The following is a 23,377-nucleotide window of genomic DNA, read 5'->3' on the forward strand; positions in this document are numbered from 1 at the left end:
GTTCCTCTTCACTTTCTGCCATAAGGGTGGTGTCATCTGCATACCTGAGGTTATTGATATTTCTCCCTGCAATTTTGATTCCAGCTTGTGCTTCTTCCAGCCCAGCATTTCTTTTGATGTACTCTGCATAGAAGTTAAATAAGCAGGGTAACAATATACAGCCTTGACGTACTCCTTTTCCTATTTGGAACCAGTTCTGTTGTTCCATGTCCAGTTCTAACTGTTGCTTCTTGACCTGCACACAGATTTCTCAAGAGGCAGGTCAGGTGGTCTGGTACGCTCATTTCTTTCAGAATTTTCCACAGTTTGTTGTGATCCACACAGTCAAAGGCTTTGGCATAGTCAATAAAGCAGAAGTAGATGTTTTTCTTGGAGAAGGCAATGGCAACCCACTCTAGTACTCTGGCCTGGAAAATCCCATGGATGGAGGAGCCTATAGGCTGCAGTCCATGGGGTCACTAAGAGTCGAACACAACTGAGCGACTTCACTTTCAATTTTCACTTTCATGCATTGGAGAAGGAAATGGCAACTCATTCCATTATTCTTGCCTGGAGAATCCCAGGGACTGGGGAGCCTGGTGGGCTGCCATCTATGGGGTTGCATAGAGTTGGACACTACTGAAGTGACTTAGCAGCAGCAGCAGCAGCAGCAGCAGCAGACGTTTTCCTGGAACTCTCTTGCTTTTTCGATGATCCAGCAGAGGTTGGCAACTTGATCTCTGGTTCCTCTGCCTTTTCTAAATCCAGCTTGAACATCTGGAAGTTCACAGTTCACGTATTGCTGAAGCCTGGCTTGGAGAATTTTGAGCATTGCTTTACTACCGTGTGAGATGAGTGCAATTGTGCGGTAGTTTGAGCATTCTTTGGCATTGTCTTTCTTTGGGATTGGAATGAAAACTGACCTTTTCCAGTCCTGTGGCCACTGCTGAGTTTTCCAAATTTGCTGGCATATTGAGTGCAGCACTTTCACAACATCATCTTTCAGGATTTGAAATAGTTCAACTGGAATTCCATCACCTCCACTAGCTTTGTTCATAGAGATGCTTCCTAAGGCCCACTTGACTTCACATTCCAGGATGTCTGGCTCTAGGTGAGTGATCACACCATCGTGATTATCTGGGTCGTGAAGATCTTTTTTGTACAGTTCTTCTGTGTATTCTTGCCACCTCTTCTTAATATCTTCTGCTTCTGTTAGGTCCATACTGTTTCTTCCCTTTATTGTGCTCATCTTTGCATGAAATGTTCCCTTGGTATCTCTAAATTTTTTTGAAGAGATCTCTAGTCTTTCCAATTCTAATGTTTTCCTCTATTTCTTTGCACTGAGGAAGGCTTTCTTACCTCTCCTTGCTATTCCTTGGAACTCTGCATTCAAATGGGTATATTTTTCCTTTTCTCCTTTGCCTTTCACTTCTCTTCTTTTCTCAGCTATTTGTAAGGCCTCCTCAGACAGCCACTTTGCCTTTTTGCATTTCTTTTTCTTGGGAATGATCTTGATCCCTGCCTCCTGTACAATGTCACGAACCTCCGTCTGTAGTTCTTCAGATACTCTATCAGATCTAATCTCTTGAATCTATCTCTCACTTCCACTGTATAATGGTAAGGGATTTGGCTTAGGTCATACCTGAATGGTCTAGTGGTTTTCCCTACTTTCCTCAATTTAAATATGAATTTGGCAATAAGGAGTTCATGATCTAAGCCACAGTCAGCTCTTGGTCTTGTTTTTGCTGACTGTATAGAGTTTCTCCATGTTTGGCTGCAAAGAATATAATCAATCTGATTTTGGTGTTGACCATCTGGCAATGTCCATGCGTAGAGTCTTCTCTTGTGTTGGAAGAGGGTGTTTGCTATGACCAGTGCATTCTCTTGGCAAAACTCCACTAGCCTTTGCCCTGTTTCATTCCATATTCCAAGGCCAAATTTGCCTGTTACTCCAGGTGTTTCTTGACTTCCGCCTTTTGCATTCCAGTCCCCTATAATGAAAAGGACATCCTTTTTGGGTGCTAGTTCTAGAAGATCTTGTAGGTCTTCATAGAACCATTCAACTTCAGCTTCTTCAGCATTACTGGTCAAGGCATAGATTTGGATTACTGTGATATTGAATGGTTTGCCTTGGAAATGAACAGATATCATTCTGTTGTTTTTGAGATTGTATCCAAGTACTGCATTTCAGACTCTTTCGTTGACTACGATGGCTGCTCCATTTTTTCTAAGGGATTCTTGCCCACAGTCACAGATATAATGGTCATCTGAGTTAAATTCATCCATTCTGGTCCATTTTAGTTTGCTGATTCCTAAATGTTCATTAGATTAGTCAGTCTAATCATACAGATCACAGCCTTGTCTAACTCAATGAAACTAAGCCATGCTGTGTGGGGCCACCCAAGATGGGTGGGTCATGGTGGACAGGTCTGACAGAATGTGGTCCACTGGAGAAGGGAATGGCAAACCACTTCAGTATTCTTGCCTTGAGAACCCCATGAACAGTATGAAAAGGCAAAATGATAGGATACTGAAAGAGGATCTCCCCAGGTCGGTAGGTGCCCAATATGCTACTGGAGATCAGGGGAGAAATAACTCCAGAAAGAATGAAGGGATGGAGCCAAAGCAAAAACAATACCCAGTTGTGGATGTGACTGGTGATAGAAGCAAGATCCGATGCTGTAAAGAGCAATATTGCAAAGGAACCTGGAATGTTAGGTCCATGAATCAAGGCAAATTGGAAGTGGTCAAACAGGAGATGGCAAGCGTGAACGTCGACATTCAAGGAATCAGTGAACTAAAATGGAATGGAATGGGTGAATTTAACTCAGATGACCATTATATCTATGACTGTGGGCAGGAATCCCTTAGAAGAAATGGAGTAGCCATCATGGTCAACAAAAGAGTCTGAAATGCAGTACTTGAATGCAATCTCAAAAACGACAGAATGATCTCTGTTCGTTTCCAAGGCAAACCATTCAATGTCACAGTAATCCAAGTCTATGCCCCAACCAGTAATGCTGAAGAAGCTGAAGTTGAATGGTTCTATGAAGACCTACAAGACCTTTTAGAACTAACATCCCCAAAAGATGTCCTTTTCATTATAGGGGACTGAAATGCAAAAGTAGGAAGTCAAGAAACACCTGGAGTAACAGGCAAATTTGGCTTTGGAGTACAGAATGAAGCAGGGCAAAGGCTAATAGAGTTTTGTCAAGAGAACACACTAGTCATAGCAAACGCCCTCTTCCAACAACACAAGAGAAGACTCTACACATGAACATCACCAGATGGTCAACACCAAAATCAGACTGATTATATTCTTTGCAGCCAAAGTTGGAGAAGCTCTATACAGTCACCAAAAACAAGACCAGGAGCTGACTGTGGCTCAGATCATGAACTCCTTATTGCCAAATTCAGACTTAAATTGAAGAAAGTAGGGAAAACCACTAGACCATTCAGATATGACCTAAATCAAATCTCTTATGATTATACAGTGGAAGTGAGAAATAGATTTAAGGGACTAATCTGATAGACAGAGTGTCTGAAGAACTACGGACTAAGGTTCATGACATTGTACAGGAGACAGGGATCAAGACCATCCCTGTGGAAAAGAAATGCAAAAAAGCAAAATGACTGTCTGGGGAGGCCTTACAAATAGCTGTGAAAAGAAAAGACGCTTTTAAAAGCAAAGGAGAAAAGGAAAGATATAAGCATCTGAATGCAGAGTTCCAAAGTATAGCAAGGAGAGATAAGAAAGCCTTCCTCAGCAATCAATGCAAAGAAATAGAGGAAAACAACAGAATGGGAAAGATTAGAGATCTCTTCAAGAAAATCAGAGATACCAAGGGAACATTTCATGCAAAGATGGGCTCGATAAAGGACAGAAATGGTATGGACCTAACAGAAGCAGAAAATATTAAGAAGAGGTGGCAAGAATACACAGAAGAACTGTACAAAAAAGATCTTCATGACCAAGATAATCACGATGGTGTGATCACTCACCTAGAGCCAGACATCCTGGAATGTGAAGTCAAGTGGGCCTTAGAAAGCATCACTACGAACAAAGCTAGTGGAGGTGATGGAATTCCAGTTGAGTTGTTTCAAATCCTGAAAGATGATGTTGTGAAAGTGCTGCACTCAATATGCCAGCAAATTTGGAAAACTCAGCAGTGGCCACAGGACTGGAAAAGGTCAGTTTTCATTCCAATCCCAAAGAAAGGCAATGCCAAAGAATGCTCAAACTACTACACATTTGTACCCATCTCACACATTAGTAAAGTAATGCTCAAAATTCTCCAAGCCAGGCTTCAGCAATATGTGAACTGTGAACTTCCAGATGTTCAAGCTGGATTTAGAAAAGGCAGAGGAACCAGAGGTCAAATTGCCAACCTCTGCTGGATCATCGAAAAAGAAAGAGAGTTCCAGAAAAACATCTATTTCTGCTTTATTGACTATGCCAAACCCTTTGACTATGTGGATCACAAGAAACTGTGGAAAATTCTGAAAGAGATGGGAATACCAGACCACCTGAACTGCCTCTTGAGAAACCTATATGCAGGTCAGGAAGCAACAGTTAGAACTGGACATGCAACAACAGACTGGTTCCAAATAGGAAAAGGAGTATGTCAAGGCTGTATATTGTCCCCCTGCTTATTTAACTTCTATGCAGAGTACATCATGAGAAACGCTGGGCTGGAAAAAGCACAAGCTGGAATCAAGATTGCCGGGAGAAATATCAATAACCTCAGATATGCAGATGACACCACCCTTCTGGCAGAAAGTGAAGAGGAACTCAAAAGCCTCTTGAGGAAAGTGAAAGAGCAGAGTGAAAAAGTTGGCTTAAAGCTCAACATTCAGAAAACGAAGATCACGGCATCTGGTCCCATCATTTCATGGGAAATAGATGGGGAAACAGTGGAAACAGTGTCAGACTCTATTTTTTTGCGCTCCAAAATCACTGCAGATGGTGATTGCAGCCATGAATTTAAAAGACGCTTACTCCTTGGACAGAAAGTTATGACCAACCTAGATAGCATATTCAAAAGCAGAGACCTTACTTTGCCAATAAAGGTCCGTTTAGTCAAGGCTATGGTTTTTCCAGTGGTCATGTATGGATGTGAGAGTTGGACTGTGAAGAAGGCTAAGCGCTGAAGAATTGATGCTTTTGAACTGTGGTGTTGGAGAGGACTCTTGAGAGTCCCTTGGACTGCAAGGAGTTCCAACCAGTCCATTCTGAAGGAGATCAGTCCTGGCGGTTCTTTGGAAGGAATGATGCTAAAGCTGAAACTCTAGTACTTTGGCCACCTCATGCGAAGAGTTGACACACTGGAAAAGACCCTGATTCTGGGAGGGATTGGGGGCAGGAGGAGAAGGGGACAACAGATGATGAGATGGCTGGATGGCATCACGGACTCGATGGATGTGAGTTTGAGTGAACTCTGGGAGATGGTGATGGACAGGGAGGCCTGGCGTGCTGAAATTCATGGGGTCGCAGAGTCGGACACGACTGAGCGACTGAACTGAACTGAACTGAAATATTCATGTTCACTCTTGCCACCTCCATTTCCCCTTGGGTAAGACTTCCAATTTGCCTTGATTCATGGACCTAACATTCCAGGTTCCTATGCAATATTGCTCTTTACAGCATTAGACTTTACTTCCATCACCAGTCACATGCACAACTGGGTGTTGTTTTTGTTTTGGTTCCTTCTCTTCATTCTTTCTGGAGTTATTTCTCCACTGAACTCCAGTAGCATATTGGGCACCTACCAACCTGGGACGTTCATCTTTCAGTGCCCTATATTTTTTCCTTTTCATGCTGTTCGTGGGGTTCTCAAGGCAAGAATACTGAAGTGGTTTGCCATTCCCTTCTCCAGTACATACCCACATAAACGAACTCAAATACTTATATTCACACACAGTCCTCCTCAACATGCATGTACACACTCACATTCACACATGTACACACACCTATCAGATGTACGCACACATGCATACATGGTCTGTCCTCTGATAGGAACTCCGCAAAAATGTCCAGCCCTCCTGGTCCTCACACCTGTCTTGGCTTCATTGAGGCCACATCTCCACTCAAGGCTTGAGCAGGGTTGGGGAGGAGTTTGAGCCCGGGTGAACCGCACAATGGCTCCGCCTGTGACTTTCCATTTCCCCTTGGGTAAGACCTGGGCTGTGGGTGGACATCAGGTTCCAGTGGAGCAGCAGAGGCAGGCACACAGTGAGCCTCCCCATGGTTCTGCGGCTTCCCCTTATCAACACGTGGCCTCCATAAGTCACCACCCTCTCTGTGCCTCTGTCTCCCCGTCCGCCAAACAGGATGGTAAAAGCACCTGCTCTCAGAGCTTGGAATCTTCTCAGGGTTTATGCCCGGTTCCCTATAGCACCCAGTGCTTGGTGAAGTGCTTCCCATCTGAGTCTCTGCTTTGCTCCTGCTGAAGGCCCACACGAGCTTGGTAGCAGCAAGAGGTGGTATATGGAGACCGGCCCACAGCAGTGGTTCCCTGCTTCCTTTTCCAGATGGCTACAGTGTCTCAACTGCTGGAAGCTGCAGAGCACGTGCAGGCCGCCCTCCTGCTGGGGAGACTGCCCGGGAGCCTTCCAGCCATGGTGACAACCTCCTCCATCTCTGTGTACACAAACAGGTAATCTGCTGTACTGTGGGTGACCCAAAAAGCTCATCCCCTGACCTGTTTCACTCCACATCCACATCTCAAGACCCTGGGACAGGCAGAGCCCCGGAGACCCACCTGGTGGGAGGCAGGGGGTGAGTGATGGGACCTAGGAGTGGGAAGGGCTTTTCACTGTAAGGTCCCCGTACTGGGTGTTTGTACAGCATGAGAAGGAAGGCAGTAAGTGCCACGCCAGTGTGGTAAGTGCCACCCATGTGTCTTGAGAGATGGGTCACATTGAAGGGGGCTGAATGAGGGGGACCAACCCACTTTTAACCTCACTCACAGTGTGTCTGGCAAGCCCGCTGCTCTGTGGACTATGGGACTTACTTAGAGTGTGTCTGGTAAGCCCGCTACTTCGAGGACTATGGGACTTCCAGATGCTCTGGCCTTACGTGTTTCTCCGAGGAGTGCCAGCCTCCTTTCACTGAGCCCTCCTCCAGCACCTAGGGATGGCCTGCCACTTCCCTGCCACCCGCTGACAATCGGGGGCTGGACGATGCTGCAGGCACTGCTGGGACCCTCGGCACTGAGCACCCTCCCTTGGTTCCTCTGCCACAGATGTCCTCCTGGATCCCAGGGGCAGTTTCCCAAAGCAGCACTGTGATCATGACTAGGATCTGAAACCATGTCCCCAGTCTACTCAATTGGGACGAGGTCAATGGCCAGTAAAGATGGTCTTATGGGAGGTCAAGTGGGTTAGGGAGATAGGTCTGGAGAAGTGTCTACATCCAAGCTCATTTATTCATTTAACAAAATATGTATTGACCACCATCACACGCCAGGCACTGCTCTAGGCACTGGGGTGGCACAGGAGAGAAAGCAGGCTGAAGCCCTGTCCATGTGGGGCCACCTGCCCAGCCTTGAGGCATCACCTGCCTTTTATGCTACTCCCACTGAGGCAAACACAGAATCATCTGAGTAAGGCAGGGGTCCCTAACCTCCGGGGTCTAATGCCTGATGATCTGAGGTGGAGCCGATGTAATAATAATACAAATAAAGTGCACAATAAGTATAATGTGCTTGAATCATCCCCAAGCCATCCCCCTACCTGGTCTTTGGAAAATCTGGCTCCCATAAAACGGGTCCCTGGTGACAGAACGTTGGGGGCTGCTGATCTAAGGGGATCACGAAAGAAGCACTGATGCTAAACTAGTCCCCATGCAGTGCTAGAGTGGGCAGATCCTCCTCTGACACTGACCTTCTCCTCTCTCTCCTGGCACCTCTGCTCTCACCTTGTGGACAGAATACAGCCCTGGAGTTGGCGAGGCTCCTCTGTGCATGTTGCTGGAGCCAGCTCTGCGACCTTCACCCTGCCCACTGCCCCCCTTGGCTCCATGGAGGACTATCGGGAGCCTGTGGACATAAGGGTAAAAATAGAAAGAACACCCTTGGAAACAGCCCTTTACAGTATGCAAAGCACCTGCACATATGCTTGCTCATTCATGTTGCTAACAGCTCTATAAATTAATTAAGCCCATTTTACAGGTGAGTTCAGTGACTTGCCCGAGGTGACCAGCAAAGTGGCAGGGCTGGGATTCAGACCCAGGCCTTCTGACTCCCTAGACCATCCTCTTTCCACTGTATTGTGGAATTTCTCCAGCAGCCCTAGTTTAATTAGTCCTTGGAAATGAAGCTCTTCAGACTCCATTCCATAAGTAGGCAATAGTAAACTCAGGGTTTTTTCCTTCCCAAATTAGGGCACATCTGACTCTTGGCTCCTTGAGCCTCCAAGAAAGCAGACAAACGTCTTTCTCTTAGAGACCTTGCGCCTTGCTATAAGAAAGTGTCACACTGTTCATAGTCCAGTAATTGCTCAGCTGTGGCAAGTGTGATCAGGTCTCTAGGCCCAGATTTCTGAGGTCAGAGCCTTGAAGGTCACACAAACACACACCAGGAAAGACAGCAGCAGCTAAAGACAGGGCCCTCTCATTTCCCCCACAGCACAGGGGCCACCTGTCTATCCGTTTGGGGAAAACTTTTCCTTCACACAGGGGCCTAGTTACCTTCCGGCCCTTGGGCTCCTTGGCTCTCTGTTCTTGGTTTCAGATGATGAGCTTCCCCAGGAGCCCCTTTCCAGCCCGAGGTCACTTTGATGTCAGCGGAACTGTGGGTGGCCTCTCTCTGACCAGTCCTAGTGGACAGCTCATCCCTGTGAAGAATCTGTCAGAGTATATCGAGGTAGGCTTGGGGTGTGCTCAGAAGTCAGGTGGCACTTCTGTCTTCTTTTTCAACTTGGTTGGGTCCAAAAGTTGACTGGTTATGAAAAAAAATAAAGAAGAGAATCATTGGGAATCACCTGGAGTCCAGCAGTTAGGACTCCACATTTCTACTGCCAAGGGCCCAGGTTCAATCCCTGGTCAGAGAACTAAGATCCCATAAGCTGCATGGTATGGGCAAAAAAAGAAAGAAGGAGAAAAGAAAAAAAGAAGAGAATCTTTTATTATACCCAGTAGTATATACTAAACATTTTCTGCTTTTATGGCTTCACAGAGATTCAGTTCATTGCCTAATTCATCAATAACTTTTGTGAAGTACAGAGAGAAACAATAAAATTTATTTTTTGCTTTCAGAGTAAAAAAAAGAAGAGAATCAAGAGAAATTATCCTCACCCTGCTATAAGCATTGCAAGCATTGTGGTTTAACATAAAACTATATATTTTATACAGTTTAACATAGAACTATATATTATTTGGTTATATATATTCTGTGATAAAGAATGTTCAAACGACTGGTTGAACCCCTGGTCAGGGGACTAGATCCCACATGTCGCAACTAAGATCCAGCTCAATCAAATAAATACATATTTAAAAAACAAAAAAGGGTGGAGGGAATTCCCCGGTGGTCCTGGTTAGGACTTGGTGCTTTCACTATGGTGGTCAGAGATTCAACCTTTGTGGTGCAGTCAAAAACTTTTTTAACTAATTAAATAAATAGTGGGTGGAAGGCATTAGTTAATCCAGAGAGCTGATTAAATGGAGAGTGGTTATGAGAAGTTCTAATGTAAGAATAAATGCAGAGGAACAGCACCAACTAATTGAGTGCTACTGTGTATGTGTTGCTTGGCTAAGGACTTTGTACATAATAACATTTTTAATACTCTCAGTGAGGGCTTCCCTGGTGGCTCAGAAGTTAAGAATCTGCCTGCAATTCAGGAGACTGCCTGTAACACAGGAGAACTGGGTTTGATCTCCAACGCAGGGGACATGGGTTTGATCCCTGGTCTGGGAAGATCCCACGTGCCGTGGAGCAACTAAGCCTGTGCACCACTATGGAGCCTGTGTGCTAGAGCCTAGAGCCAAGCTTGTGCACTCTCTGTGCAGGTGCAGCCCCGAGCCAGTGTGCACAGCTTGAGGAGCAGGGGCCGAATAAAGGCCCCCAAGATATCCTCATCCTCATCCCTGAGCCATGAATACGTCACCTGACATGGCAAAATGTGACTCTGCAGATGTGATTTAAGTTAAAGATCCTGAAATAGATGATCCTGATCACCTGGGTGGGCCCAGTGTCATCGAGAGGTCCTTCTAAGCAGCAGGCAGGTTGCAGGGCCGGGGAGGCAGTTTGATGACAGAAGCAAGAGGTCGGGTGATGCAAGGAGGGGTCCATGAGACAAAGACTGCAGGCACTTCCAGAAGCTGGAAAAGGCAAAGAAGTGGGTTCTCCCCATGGAGCCCTGAGAAGGAAAGAGCTCTGACAACTGTAGCCCCATGCGACTGATTTTGGGGCTTCTGGCCTCCAGGGCTGTAAGAGAAAAAACTTTTGCTGTTTTAAGCCACAAAGCTTGTGGTCATTTGTCACAGAAGCCTCAGTAAACTAATGAAAAGAGCAGAGCACAGGTTGGATTTCAGCTCCCCAGGGGCTCACCCTGATGTTCACCGGCATTCCTGTCCTTGCACACCCTTGATTTGACTGTTTCTGATGACAGATCCTACTGCCTCGGCTTTCAGAAGGACACAGTGAGCCAACTGTGCTGAACCTGAGCAGACCTGAAGCCCTGTGGGTGAACCTGACGTCAGGCAGCGCGGCTTTGGGGATCCAGCTGCACTGGAGACCTGACACCCCACTCACACTCAGCCTGGGTTATGGCTACCACCCCAATGAGACCAGCTACGATGCCCAGGCTCACCTCCCGCCAACAGCTGCTTCAGGTAGTCCCACCACCCAGGGCGGCTTCTTGAGTTGCTTCCTGGGGGTGTGACCAGCTTAAAACTTGGGAATCAGAGCCATAGAGGAAAAAAAGAAAAAGAGAAAAAACACTTGCTACATTCAGTACTTATTTTTGTTGGTGGTATTATTATTAGGCAATATAGTAGGTGAACAATTAACTATATGTCCTGAAGGAGTTGAGAAGCACAGAATTGACCTCATTGCAGTCCTCATGACAGCCTTTGGGGATGAGGATGACTGAAATGTTTACTTTCCAGATAAAAACAGAGAGGTTAAGTAACTGGTCCAAAGTCACAGAGCCAAGGAGGAGCAAAGTCAGAATTTGTGCCGTCATTGGTCTGATTGGCAGCCTGCTTGGCACACTGAGCTGGGCGTGCTTCCTCTCCTATACTCCTGGGACATTGGGGAGACCATCAGTGTCTGTTTCCCTGCCCAGGCACCTGGTGCTCCCCTCCCATCACATTAGATCCAGTTTCCACTAGGCTTCAGGCTGACCTGGACACCCCCATCCCCCATACCCACTGCTTCCTACAGATGAGCTGTCCACGTGGATCCTGAGCCCAGAGGACCTGCCTTTTGGAGAAGGTGTCTACTATCTGACTGTTATCCCCGAGTCTGACCTGGAGCCAGCTCCAGGCAGGGACCTTACAGTCGGCATCACCACCTTCCTGTCCCACTGTGTTTTCTGGGACGAGGTCCAGGGCACTTGGGACAACTCCGGGTGCCAGGTAAGGAGGGGGAAGTAAAGAAGATGGTAGAGCTGAGAGTCAAACCCAGGTCTGTCCCCAGAGCATAAGCTTTAAGCAACATGAGGCACTGCTTCTCCAGAGCCTACTCCAGGCTTCCAGAGCCCTGGATGCAGGTGGTTCTATTAATAGCAATCACACCCTTGTCTCAGGGCAGCTCAGATCTGCCTCCGAGGAGCCAAGGCCTGTGACAGTGTCCTGGCAGCAGACATTGGTTTTGAGGCCATCAGAAGCCATCTCTGGGGTATCAGTGTCCCCCTTCCTTCTTCCATGCCTTTGGACATGCAGTTCTTTCCCCCAGAATGCCCCTTTTCCCTACCCTGACTGGAAAACTTCCATTCCCACTTCGATCTTCCAATCCAAAGCCATCTTCTTGGGGGGCAGATGTCTGCAGTCTCCCTCTGCTGGACTTCCATACTCTCCCCAGGAACAACCTCCACATCTAGTTGAAATTTATCACACACCCGTCCCCATCCCCTAGATCATATTCCTTCTTTCATTCATCCTACACATGTTCACCAGGTGCTAGACCAACTTGTAGGGATACAATGATGAGACAAACCAGTGAGCACTCAGTCTAGTAGAGGACACAGACGAGAAGCAAATGGTGCATATGTCCAATGGTAGCAGTCACAAGTAGTTTAAGAGGCCAGGTCCCAGCAGAGCCACAAAAGGGGACTCAGAAACAAGCTCCTTTGGGATTTGTTTCTGCTTCCTCTTTGGCTTCCTTGTCAACTCCTGCCTGGCTTTCAGCTGCCACACATGGCAGTTCCCCAAAGTGCCAAGAAGAGACAAGGGCTCATTGAGATGTCTAAGAGACAGCGTGTTTCCCACACTTGCAGCATAAGTCTTTGTACCTTGTGAACAAGACCTGAGTGTGTTGCCACTTTTGAGAGTCCTCGCTACCAGTGACTTGTCTGATCTCCACGTTGCTGACACAGAATACCCACTGAAGACTGACTTCTGAGGCCTGAGGCTCAGAATAGGATGGTGCAGGGGCTGGCCGCAAGGAGTCTGCCATTGGACAAACTTGGGTCCAATCCCACGTCATCAGCACTTGCAAGATGACCTTGGACAGGGCCCCCACCTCTCTGAACTTTCCCATCTGAAAACAGGGATAAAGGATGGCTGCCACTTTCCACAGTGGAGGATCTAGACCAGGTTAGAAGTGCACACTAGTGCACTCAGTATGGCACCTGGTGCATAGTAGGTGCTCCACAGATGAAACTGACTGCTGTGGCAGACACTCTGGGTTGAGAGAGCATGAGGACAGACTGAGGGAGGACCACTTAGCTAAATGTAAGTTACTGGAAAGTTCCCAGCTTCTGGGTGGAGTCATGGGGTCCAGGCACTTACATGTGTTTAAGAATATACAGATACTAATGCACACACACATAAATGTGGGGCATATAAAAGTCATGTGGGAATGGGTCATATTACCAAAATTACGTTAACCCAATATTGTGAACCTGATGGTCATCACAGATGTTGATACAGATGAATACGGATACAGAGCCATCTGAAATAGGAAACAGAAACCCACTCCAGTATTCTTGTCTGGGAAGTCCCATGAACAGAGGTGCCTGGCAGGCTACAGTCCATGGAGTCGCAAAGAGTCAGACATGACTGAGTGAACGTGCACAGAGAGAGAGAGAGAGAGAGAGAAAGAGAGAGAGCCAATAAATAATTAAATGGGGGAAAAATAAATAAATAGGATCACCAATTTTGGATGGAAAAATCACCACTGTCTATTCTCTAAATAACTAAAGAAATCTCCAAATCTGTGAACTTCAGACCTTATCAGTGGAGTAAAGGCAGAATTATTGCAAGGGGTTTGAGAACTGTGTTCTTCTTTACATATTTTCTCAAAGGATACTGAAGGTGCAGCTTCTGTCATGGGGGAATCTCATGAAGAGTTTCTGGTTTTTCCAGATTAGCTCTGGATTTCAAAAGGGCTGTCATGCTGGAAAAGAGTAGGAAATCCACTGCCCTCCAAGTCTTTGTGAAAACCCAGGAAAGTAAAACGTTAGGCATAGATCAGGTTTGGCCCCTGGGTGCCTAGTGCTGAGAGGGTCTTGTCAGGGGCACTTGCTTGGGGTTCTTCTCTGAACCAGCCCCACCCCTCCTGGGTGTGCCAAGGCTTTGCATAAGACCCACAGCTGATGTAAAACACTGATCAGGATTGGGAAACAGTAAGCAAACACGGATGTGAGACCCACGTGAACTCTGTCAATAAAACAGTTGACGCCATAGCTGTCAGAGAGGTCAGCCCCGCCAGGAGGTGTGTTAAGGGTAAAAGATAAGAATGATCTGCTGAGGCATGTTTGGGCTGCCACAGGTTCTTCCTCACCAGGTGTTGAGCAAAGAACTTTCCACATGTCAGTATTTTCTGTTGTCTCCTACCTTACCACCTCATGGTGGACCCTGGAATGAAAAAGCAGTGCTGGGTTGTGGGTCTGAATGAAATCTACACCCTCCAAATAGCCCTGGGTGGACTGCAAGGTAAGGAAGGCCATAGCCTGCAAGGGAAGTCTTGCCGCTAAGTGTACAAAATGAATTAAGAGCCAGATAGAGTGCCCTCCCTTGCCTCATTCCTGTCTCTCTCTCCCCTAACCTCAGTCCCCATACCACAAGGACCCCGAGCCCAAGCTCCATCTACATACCCCATTTCCCCATGTTTTGCCACAGGAAATGGCAACCCACTCTAGTATTCTTGCCTGGAAAATTCCATGGACAGAGGAGCCTTGTAGGCTACAGTTGAAAAGAGTTGGACATGACTGAGTGACTTCACTTCACTTCACTTCTTTGCTTGTGCCCGTGGGTGGCCACACCAGTAGCCAGTCCTCCACAGAAGGACGATCCTAAGGAATGGGTCTGGGCAGGCCCTGGAGGAGGGAATTCTGAGGTCCAAGTCCCCAGACCACAGTCTAAAAGTGGGGGTCCCAGGGTTAGGATTAGGTAAGACAAATGAGGCATCTGGAGTGCAAAATTTAAGGGGGGGCTCTTTCTCAGGGTCACCAAGGATCTCACCCTGGTCTTTGCTGGGTTGTATGTGCTGTGGTGGGCATTCCCTCTGCTGCCACGACTCTCTTCATCCTGTGCGCAAGGGCACAGCCCTAGGATGGCTAGAGTGGGACCCTTCAAAGCATGATCCCGGGACAGGGGCCACAGGTCCCTAGGTCCAAAGTGGGTAAATTTTAGAGAATTCTTTTCTATTGCTGAGAACCAGCTTAGGATGCGAATATTTGTCCTTCCTGTTTTCTTGCCATGGTTCCCCTTATCTCTGCTGTTTATCTCTTCAGTGTAAGATAACCCACTGTCTCAGTTTGCCTGGGACTCAGGGGGCTCCCAGGATCTAAGGCTTTCAGTTTGAGAAGCAGAGAGGTCCCTGGCAAACTGAGATGAGTTGGTCACCCTGAATGTCCTCTCAGCACCTTGCCCGTTGCCTGGCCTGGAAGCAGCACCCTACAAATACCTGCCTGGTGAGGGAGCACCCGGTGGGAGAGAGTACTGGAAAGGATACACACCAAACACATAGCAGGGGCTGCTTCTGGAGGCTGGGGGACAGAGGGCGTTTTGGCTTTACCCTTAATACTCCCTATTCAAAAAGGCAAAGCAGGTTGGCAAGATGGACATGGTCACTCACTGAGAATGACAGGTGCAAAAATGCTTATTACAGACATGTGTAAGCGTTAAGTCGCTCAGTCATGCCTCACACTTTGTGACCTCATGGGTTATAGTCTGCCAGGCTCCTCTGTCCCTGGAATTCTCCAGGCAAGAACACTGGAGTGGGTAACTATTCCCTTCTTCAAGGGATCTTCCCAACCCAGGGATTGAACCTGGGTCTCGGGCATTGCAAGCAGACTTTTTACCATCTGAGCCACCAGGTGACCCCACTACAAGACATAATTCACTATATTTAAAAAATTACTGTTTAACTAAATAAAAAAGCCCAAAGAGAATCCTGAAGCTGGCCTTCAGCAGTCTCCCAGCCCTCCCCAGGACAGCATATCTTCCCCACCCCTCACTGCTCTCTTCCCATGGGTGGGGAAGATATGCTCCCCGAGTGCTTTCACCAGGGCCTCTTTGGGATTGCAGGTGGGGCCGAAGACCACCCTCTCGCAGACCCACTGCCTTTGCAACCACCTCACCTTCTTTGGGAGCACGCTCTTGGTGATGCCCAACGCTGTGGACGTCCGCCAGACTGCTAAGCTCTTTGCCACCTTTGTGGACAACCCTGTGGTTGTGACCACCGTGAGCTGCCTCTGCGTGGCCTACCTCCTGGTGCTGATCTGGGCGAGGAGGAAGGATGTTCAGGATCAAGCCAAGGTGAGGTGGCATGATCCACGGGAACAGCAGGGGGCGAGCAGTCCCCTTGCAGGAGCTCCAGAGAATGGAGCCCTGGCGGGGAGCTGAGGGACCAGCTGCAAGTCCAGGCCTTGACCCCTGGAGTCATCTCCTGTTAGCTGGCCTCTCAGCCTCTTTACTTCTAAAATGTTCTTGTTTATCAAATTATCATGAGGATTATAAAGCTGACGACTTATTGAGGATTGACTATGTGCCAGGTACTATTCCCACTTAATGCCCACAACAGCACCAAGGAGGAGGGTACTGATGTTGAGAGTCCCCTAGACCACCCTCAAATTCAATGATTTGCTAGGAGGACACACAGAACTTTAAATAGCTATTATCCTCATGGTTACAGTTTACTACAGTGAAAAACTGCAGATTAAAATCAGAAAAAGGAAGGATTCAAGAGATATCAGGCAAGAGATTCTAACTGTCCTCTCCCCATGGAGCCCTACAGACAGATGAATTCTTCTAGCAATGATGTGCAACAGTACATGTGATGTATTGCCCACCAAGGAAGCTCCCCAAACCTTGGTTTTACTAGGGGTCAGTCTCATAAGTATGGTACCCGCATGACTGCCTTTAGTCTCCAGCAACCACTGCCCCTCATCCCTGCCCAGGTCAGACTGATAGAGCATGGCCCAAAGCTCAGATCAGACTGTTAGCACATAATGCCTAGGGTGGCCTGAGGCCCCAGATAGTCAGACACCCTGATCATGCAGAATATTTCAAGAACTTAGAGGTTATCTTCCAGGAGCATGCCAAAACCAGTCCTTTCTTTGGAATGTGTAGGATAATTATCTAGTCCAAAGCCACCTCCAAGGAGCCAGAATTCAAACCCAGATCTGCCTGACGATAAGTCAGGTCTGAGGGTAAAAACAAGATCAAACAATAACCAATTGTGACAACAAAGTTCTGATTCTTTTTCTGATACATGCATCACACCTGACCCATAGGAGCCTTTAATACACACTCACGAGTGAGTGAGCACATAAATGAATATAATGCACTGAACCTTTCAACATTGCCTACCCTCCCTACATACAGCAACACCTCTCAGGATGTGAATGGTATGAAACCTAAAAAGATAATAGTTGCCCAATTTATACTGTTGTCTTTGATTTGCCCAAGGGGTTTAACACTAATATTTTAAGTCCTTCAGCTGTAGGTTGGTTTCTGGGGAGCAGACCCTCAGATGGAGTTGAATATGCAGGTTGTTTATTAAGAAATGCTTGGGATCAGCCCCGGGGCAAGGAAGGAAGAAGGTAGGATGGGCAGGGGCAGAATTCAAGTTAGGATGCAGCCTACTGATAGTTGATTGACCACTTGAGGAGCTCTGGAATTGTCCTGAACTACGCTGAGAAGCCCAGGTCTTGATCTTTGGCAATGAACCAATCTGTCCTTAGATATCGGCTTCCCTAGGAGGTGCATGACTTTTGACCGAGATGACTTCCATCCCTGACAATACCACCTTGGCAACTGAGAAAACAGCCCTCCACTAACAATAGATCTGGGCAGCTTATCACTGACCAGCCCTCTGTAGCCTCTGACCAACTCCAGCTATTTATTTTTTGCTAAAACAACATTCATTCTTTTAAAATTTCCTTAGAGGCACAATCTGGTTACCAATGTTATGAGAAATCATTTATGAACAGAGTTTGTATTTATCAGCTCAAACATCAAACATTCTCAGCTTAATACCAAGTGCATTTCCAATTTGACTACTTTGGGTCATATTTAATAATGAGTGTATATTTTGTATTTTAAAAGTTTTGGTTTTCACTTGAAACCCTGCTTTTATAAAGAACAGTTCTTACCTGATACAATGAATCAATAGCAGACATAAGTGTGCTTCCCCCCTTTAACTGTCATGAACGCCCAACTCACTCCCGGCTACGTGTGTGGTGGATGACCCCACAATGCCATCCTTCTGCCCAGGTAAAGGTCACAGCGCTGGAGGACAACGACCCCTTGGCTCAGTACCACTACCTGGTGACAGTCTACACCGGACACCGGAGGGGGGCAGCCACCTCCTCAAAGGTACTTGACTTACAAGACGCCTTGGTCAGTTAGCATGTACCACCCAGCAAAGCGCTGGCCAGTTGGTTGTTGAGTTACTTTAGCACACTAGATTTTGTTGTGGGTTTTTTTTTAACTTCTGCTTTTTTGGAGAAAAGCTTCTTTTTGCTAGACAAAAATAATACCCTAAGCCCCAATATTTAAAAAGACAAAGGAGGAGTGGATTAAGGGAGATCTGGGGTCTGGTGCTGCTTCCCTGGGGGCTCAGTTGGTAAAGAATCTGCCTGCCAATGTAGTAGACGCGAGAGATGTGGGTTCAGTCCCTGGGCTGGGAAGATCCCTGGAGAAGGAAATGGCAACCGACATTCCAGCATTCTTGCCTGGGAAATCCCATGGACAAAGGAGCCTGCCAGGCTACAGTCCATGGGGTTTCAAGAGCCAGACACTGCTTACAGACTAAGCTACCACCATCACTGGACCCACTGGTCTTCTCATTTAACCCTACTAAAGGATAATTCAAACAGCTAGTTACTGGCACTCAAATGTGCTCACATATGCAGAAAAGTCAGTAGACTGCTACCAACGAATAAAGGGGAAAAAAGAATTTTTAAGAGAAAGGGGACAAAAGAAAGAAAGAAAGAAACAATGGCAATCATTTGAAAAAGAACCTTGAATTACATTTTTGAGGAAAACAGATTAGCTGGCATCCAGCTAAGAGGTCAGGCTGTCCTTGAAAGGCTGACTAAAGGTAGTGAAGCCATGATTTCATTTGTTTATGGATTCTCCAAAATCCCTAAAAGTTTAGTTGTGGAGCACACAGCAGGTTGTTTCTGTCATGTCTCAGCATCCTTAGTTAAGTCTGGCCTGCGTCATGTCCTTTATCAGAATGTACCATCCCTCACAGCAGCCTCCAGGCTTCCTTTACTGAAACTGTGCTCCATGGAACATAGTTTGAGAACCACGGATACTGTGTGTACTGTGCTGAAGAAAGCTCTGTTGATTTGGGGTTTTAAAAAAAATATTTATTTATTTGGCTGCACCAGATCTTAGTCGTAGCTTGCAGGATCTTCCATCTTCATTGCAGCATGAAAACTCTTAGTTGTGGCATTCAAGATCTAGTTCCCTGACTAGGGAACTCCTTTGCATTGGGAGCTCAGAGTCTTAGCCACTGAATCACCAGGGAAGTCCCTCCATTGTTTTTTTAAAAATGATATTAGGCTCCATGAGAGCATGGCATGTGTCCATTTACTTTTTACTTTTTGAGTCCTATTTAAATCTTATTTTTACTTGTGTATACATTTATTTTTATTTGCATTAAATAAATTTTTAAAAATTGCTGCACCTCAGTGCCTCAATCAGCTATCTAACGCAGAGTAAGTACTCAGTAAGTATTTGCTGAATAATTGCAGGAATCACTTTCATCCATCTAACGAAACACCCACCCCATTTCTGTTTGATACAAGGAACTGACTTTCCTAAGAATGAAAGAGTGAAAGTATGTGATCTCCACAGGCCATTTCATGGCTCCCCATTTCACTTTTCAATTGATACTTCTTAGTTGGGTTCTCCTGGCATAGGGGTTCTCAAATGGCTGGCCCCCAAGGATGGCTGGTAATTTTGGAAGTCATTCTGGTTGTCACAGCTTGGGAGAGGAAGAGATGCTACCGGCACCTAGTGAGTGGAGGCCAAGGACAATGCTAAACATCCTACAGCACACAGGAAAGCCCCAGAGCAAGGAATTATCTGAGCGAGAATGTCTACAGGGGAGACTCTGCTTTAGAAACTGACTCTGAAACAAGGATTCAAGCACAAGTAGTTCATTTGAGAGGGGATTCCAGGGCATCCCATAGGGGAGTGGGAAGCCAGGCAGGGAAGGGAAGGAACAAAGAACTCATAATCAAGCCCACCACCCGCCGTGGGCAACTGTAGCCCAATCCCACTGGGGAACTCTGGAAAGCAGTGAAGAATGTGGGCCTCAGAGTTATCCCAACAGAGGACTGAGGGAACTGGGCTGTTTATCCACCAATCCCACAAGTCATCGGGGGAACACAGCTTGCAGGGGACATTAATTCTCTGCCAGCTTTCACCTGCTGCTCTGACAGCCAAGAAGCCCCCAGAGCAAGAGACACAGCAGTGGCAGTGGGACAGCCTCACCACAGCGGTGAGGCTGAGGGATGGATATCGGTGGGACATCGTGATACCTGCTGTAGTTGTTTTGGGCTCAGGTAATCAGGCATGGCCACCAGCAGCACCTGCAGGGCTTCAGAAAAATAGATTCCTGGTAGATCCGGATGGGGCCCGAGAATATGTGTTTTCAAAGTAATGGGCAGTCATTCATTCTTGCCTCAATACTGGGAACTCTGGGAGCCCTAAGAATATAGTCATTAGGGAGAAAAACCAGTTCCTTCCCTACGGCCCTTTCAAATAAATAGACGGGAAGTCTGAAAAGTTCATCAGGAAGTATTTTATGAGTACAGCTCATCTCAAAGATGTGCATACAGACAGTGTATCCAAATCTTCATACAGCTGAAAAATAACTCAGGCAGGCCCAAGGTGGGAGGAGAGGAGGAGAAAGGGCTGAGCTCCATTGGGTTTCATTGGTTTTCAGACACCTCCAGTGAAACACGGGGCTCAGTTACCATGCAGAGTTGGCCACTCCTGGCCTCTGGGTTTCAGGTGACTGTCACCCTATATGGCCTGGATGGAGAGAGTGAGCCCCACCACCTGTCGGACCCCGACATCCCGGTTTTTGAGCGAGGGGGAGTGGATGTCTTCTTGCTCTCCACCCTGTTTCCCCTGGGGGAGCTGAGAAGCCTGCGACTATGGCATGACAACTCAGGGGACCAGCCATCCTGGTGAGTCAGGGGTGGGCAAACCACGGGGACCTACTAAGCAACAGGTTCAAGGCTGGGCACTGTGCATGTGCTGCCTTGCTGATCCTCATGAGCCTCTGTAAGAAAACATAGAATGGATCCCTATTTCACAGATGAGGAAACCAAGGGTCAGAGAGGCCCACCAGTCCACAGGCCACACATAATGCTCAGTCTCTCATTTAGCTCTCAGTTTCCGCATCTATAAAATGGGGATAGATGTCTACTCTAATGACAAACCCTGCCCAATATGAGGAGAGGAGATGAGACACTGGCTGATTCTCCAGAAGATGTCAGAACGGCTCCACTGCAGAGCACTAGGCTAACTCCTCCCGTGCTTTCCTCACTGGATGCTCACTGACCCTCGGGGACAAGTGTGTTTTATAAGTGGGTGAATCTAAACTTGGGAAAGCTTAACTGACTTGCCCAAGGTCACACAACTGGCAAGCTCAGAGCCAAGAGTCCTCCCCATTTTGTCTGAGGCCCAGATGAGTGGCCTCCAGCCTGAACACTTGCTGGTGGCTGGCAGCTTTCAGAAAACACAGCATTTCGACCACTGTCCTTAACTCATCTACAGGATTAAGACCCTCAGCTGAGGGTTGGTTCCTAGGATGCAGACTCTGAGATGAAGTTGAATATGGAGGCTGTTTACCTAAGGGATGCCTGGTATCAGCCCCTGGACAGGGAGGGAAGCAAGCAGGATGGTCAGAAGAGCTTCGATGCAGCCCAAAGACAGCTTTGCTGACCACACAGGGAGGTCTGGAGCTGTGCTGAGTTGGGTTGAGATGTCCAGGTCTTGATCACACCCAGGTGCCTCACCCAATGGGCACTGGATGTCAGCCACCTCAGGAGGGTGTGTGACCTCAACAGAGGTGGCTCTTACATGCCTGATGGGGACTATCCTCCATGAAAGGAGAAAATGCATGTCAAGAGCTTCTTAGCATAATCCCCACTGTGCAGTAAATGCTATAAAGAGTGCCTACAGGGCTTCCCTGGAGGCTCAGTGGTAAAGAATTCTCTCACCAATGTAGTTTGATCCCTGATCTGGGAAGATCCCACATGCCTCAGAGCAACTAAGCCCATGAACCACTTTTGAGCCTGAGCTCCAGAGCCCTGGAGCCACAACTACGGAAGGCCGAGAGCCCTAGAACCCATGCTCCACAACGAGAAGCCACCGCAATGAGAAGCCCACCTACTGGAACCAAGAGTAGCCCCCACTCGCTACAATTAGAGAAAAGCCCACACAGCAACAAAGACCCAGCCGAAAATAAAAATAGATAAAATTATTTTTAAATAAATAAAACACAAAAGTAGATAGTTTTTAAAAAAAAAAGAGTGCCTATTGATATCATTAGTCTCATTTCCCTGTAAGGCAACAGAGAAAACAGCTGCTGCTGAATCTGACCTCCCAGCAGAGGCAAGATGACTTCATTTCTTCCCTGGGCCTCAAAGATCTAAATCAGTTTTGATCATCACCACAGAGCCCTGAGTCCCAGAAGGAGGGCAGGCCCATTCTGTGGATGGAGGCCCAGGGGTGGACCAGGTTTGTGTGCTCAAGCCTGCACCTCCCTGGACACACAGTCCAAACAATTCCACTTTCCTTGCTTGTATCAGGATGGTGACCCTGGGCTTGCTCCCCTACATGAGGGTGCACAGTTTCAGAATGCACACTCTTGCAGCATACCTGTGAAAACCTGGCAGCCTCCAAGCTGGTGGTCTACACTAGCTGAATTCCCCAGATGAAGCCAAATTCACCCACTGATTGGGGCATTTTGATCAAGGCACTAACGGCAATGAAGAAAAATACAAACTCTCTTTTTAGGAGTTCTCGTTCTTGGGCTCAGGTCTGCAATATATTAACATTATCTTCAAGGGGTCCAAAGACATCTCATCCGCCTAACATTATCCTCAAAAGTGTGGGTCCCCTCCAGGTATGTAAGCCGGGTGCTGGTGCATGACCTCGCAATGGACCGGAAGTGGTACTTCCTCTGCAACTCATGGCTATCCATCGATGTCGCAGACTGTGTCCTTGACAAGGTATTTCCGGTGGCCACAGAGGAGGACAGGAAACAATTCAGGTACTGTTCTTTTTTCTTTAAAGCGAATGCTCTTTTACTTTGTCATTTCATCTCTAGAGGAGTTGCCTCATAATTCAGTCTCAGCCAAATAAAAGCATGTTTCTGCTTGCAGGTCTGGGGAGCTCTGAATGTGTGATATTAATGACTAATCAGTTTTTCTTGATGTGATAGAAGGGTCCTGGAGGGACATGGACCCTTCAAGGCAGAAGTATCTTCAGGTGGTGATAACAGTTATAGAACAGTTATCCAAATTTCCTTGGATGTCACAGAATAATACTTTTTATATGAGTGAACAGACTGATCTGAATGGTGATTCTATGTCTGGCCACCTGAAGCCTCTTCTTCACATCGCTTTACTCTCAATGCGTTTTTCAGCGTCTCCCGTGATTTACTCACTCCCTCATCCCCTTTCCTGTCGTGCACCCTTCCGCAGCTGTTCCCAGACACACATAAGCAGATACAAATGTACATGCCTGTACACTCAC

General features: G+C 47.1%; 1 protein-coding gene and 1 long non-coding RNA gene across 2 annotated transcripts in view; one reads left to right on the forward strand and one right to left on the reverse strand.

The window, feature by feature from the left end:
- PKD1L2 (polycystin 1 like 2) overlaps positions 1 to 23,377 on the forward strand; it is a 101,468-nt gene that overhangs the window by 49,597 nt on the left and 28,494 nt on the right. Inside the window, exons 19-27 of the mRNA XM_040253566.1 lie at positions 6,511 to 6,635; positions 7,909 to 8,032; positions 8,712 to 8,843; positions 10,588 to 10,810; positions 11,364 to 11,557; positions 15,674 to 15,904; positions 17,864 to 17,965; positions 20,621 to 20,799; positions 22,746 to 22,892. Coding sequence (XP_040109500.1) covers positions 6,511 to 6,635; positions 7,909 to 8,032; positions 8,712 to 8,843; positions 10,588 to 10,810; positions 11,364 to 11,557; positions 15,674 to 15,904; positions 17,864 to 17,965; positions 20,621 to 20,799; positions 22,746 to 22,892 — 1,457 coding nt within the window. The remainder of the gene's footprint in view (positions 1 to 6,510; positions 6,636 to 7,908; positions 8,033 to 8,711; positions 8,844 to 10,587; positions 10,811 to 11,363; positions 11,558 to 15,673; positions 15,905 to 17,863; positions 17,966 to 20,620; positions 20,800 to 22,745; positions 22,893 to 23,377) is intronic.
- LOC120872890 overlaps positions 1 to 23,377 on the reverse strand; it is a 36,354-nt gene that overhangs the window by 5,878 nt on the left and 7,099 nt on the right. The window contains exons 3-4 of the long non-coding RNA XR_005723366.1: positions 8,669 to 8,918; positions 7,898 to 8,018 (exon numbers count right to left, since the gene is read on the reverse strand). This is a non-coding gene — a long non-coding RNA (uncharacterized LOC120872890). The remainder of the gene's footprint in view (positions 1 to 7,897; positions 8,019 to 8,668; positions 8,919 to 23,377) is intronic.

The sequence above is a fragment of the Oryx dammah genome, unplaced genomic scaffold, assembly GCF_014754425.2.
Source record: "Oryx dammah isolate SB20612 unplaced genomic scaffold, SCBI_Odam_1.1 HiC_scaffold_13, whole genome shotgun sequence".
NCBI lineage: Eukaryota > Metazoa > Chordata > Mammalia > Artiodactyla > Bovidae > Oryx > Oryx dammah.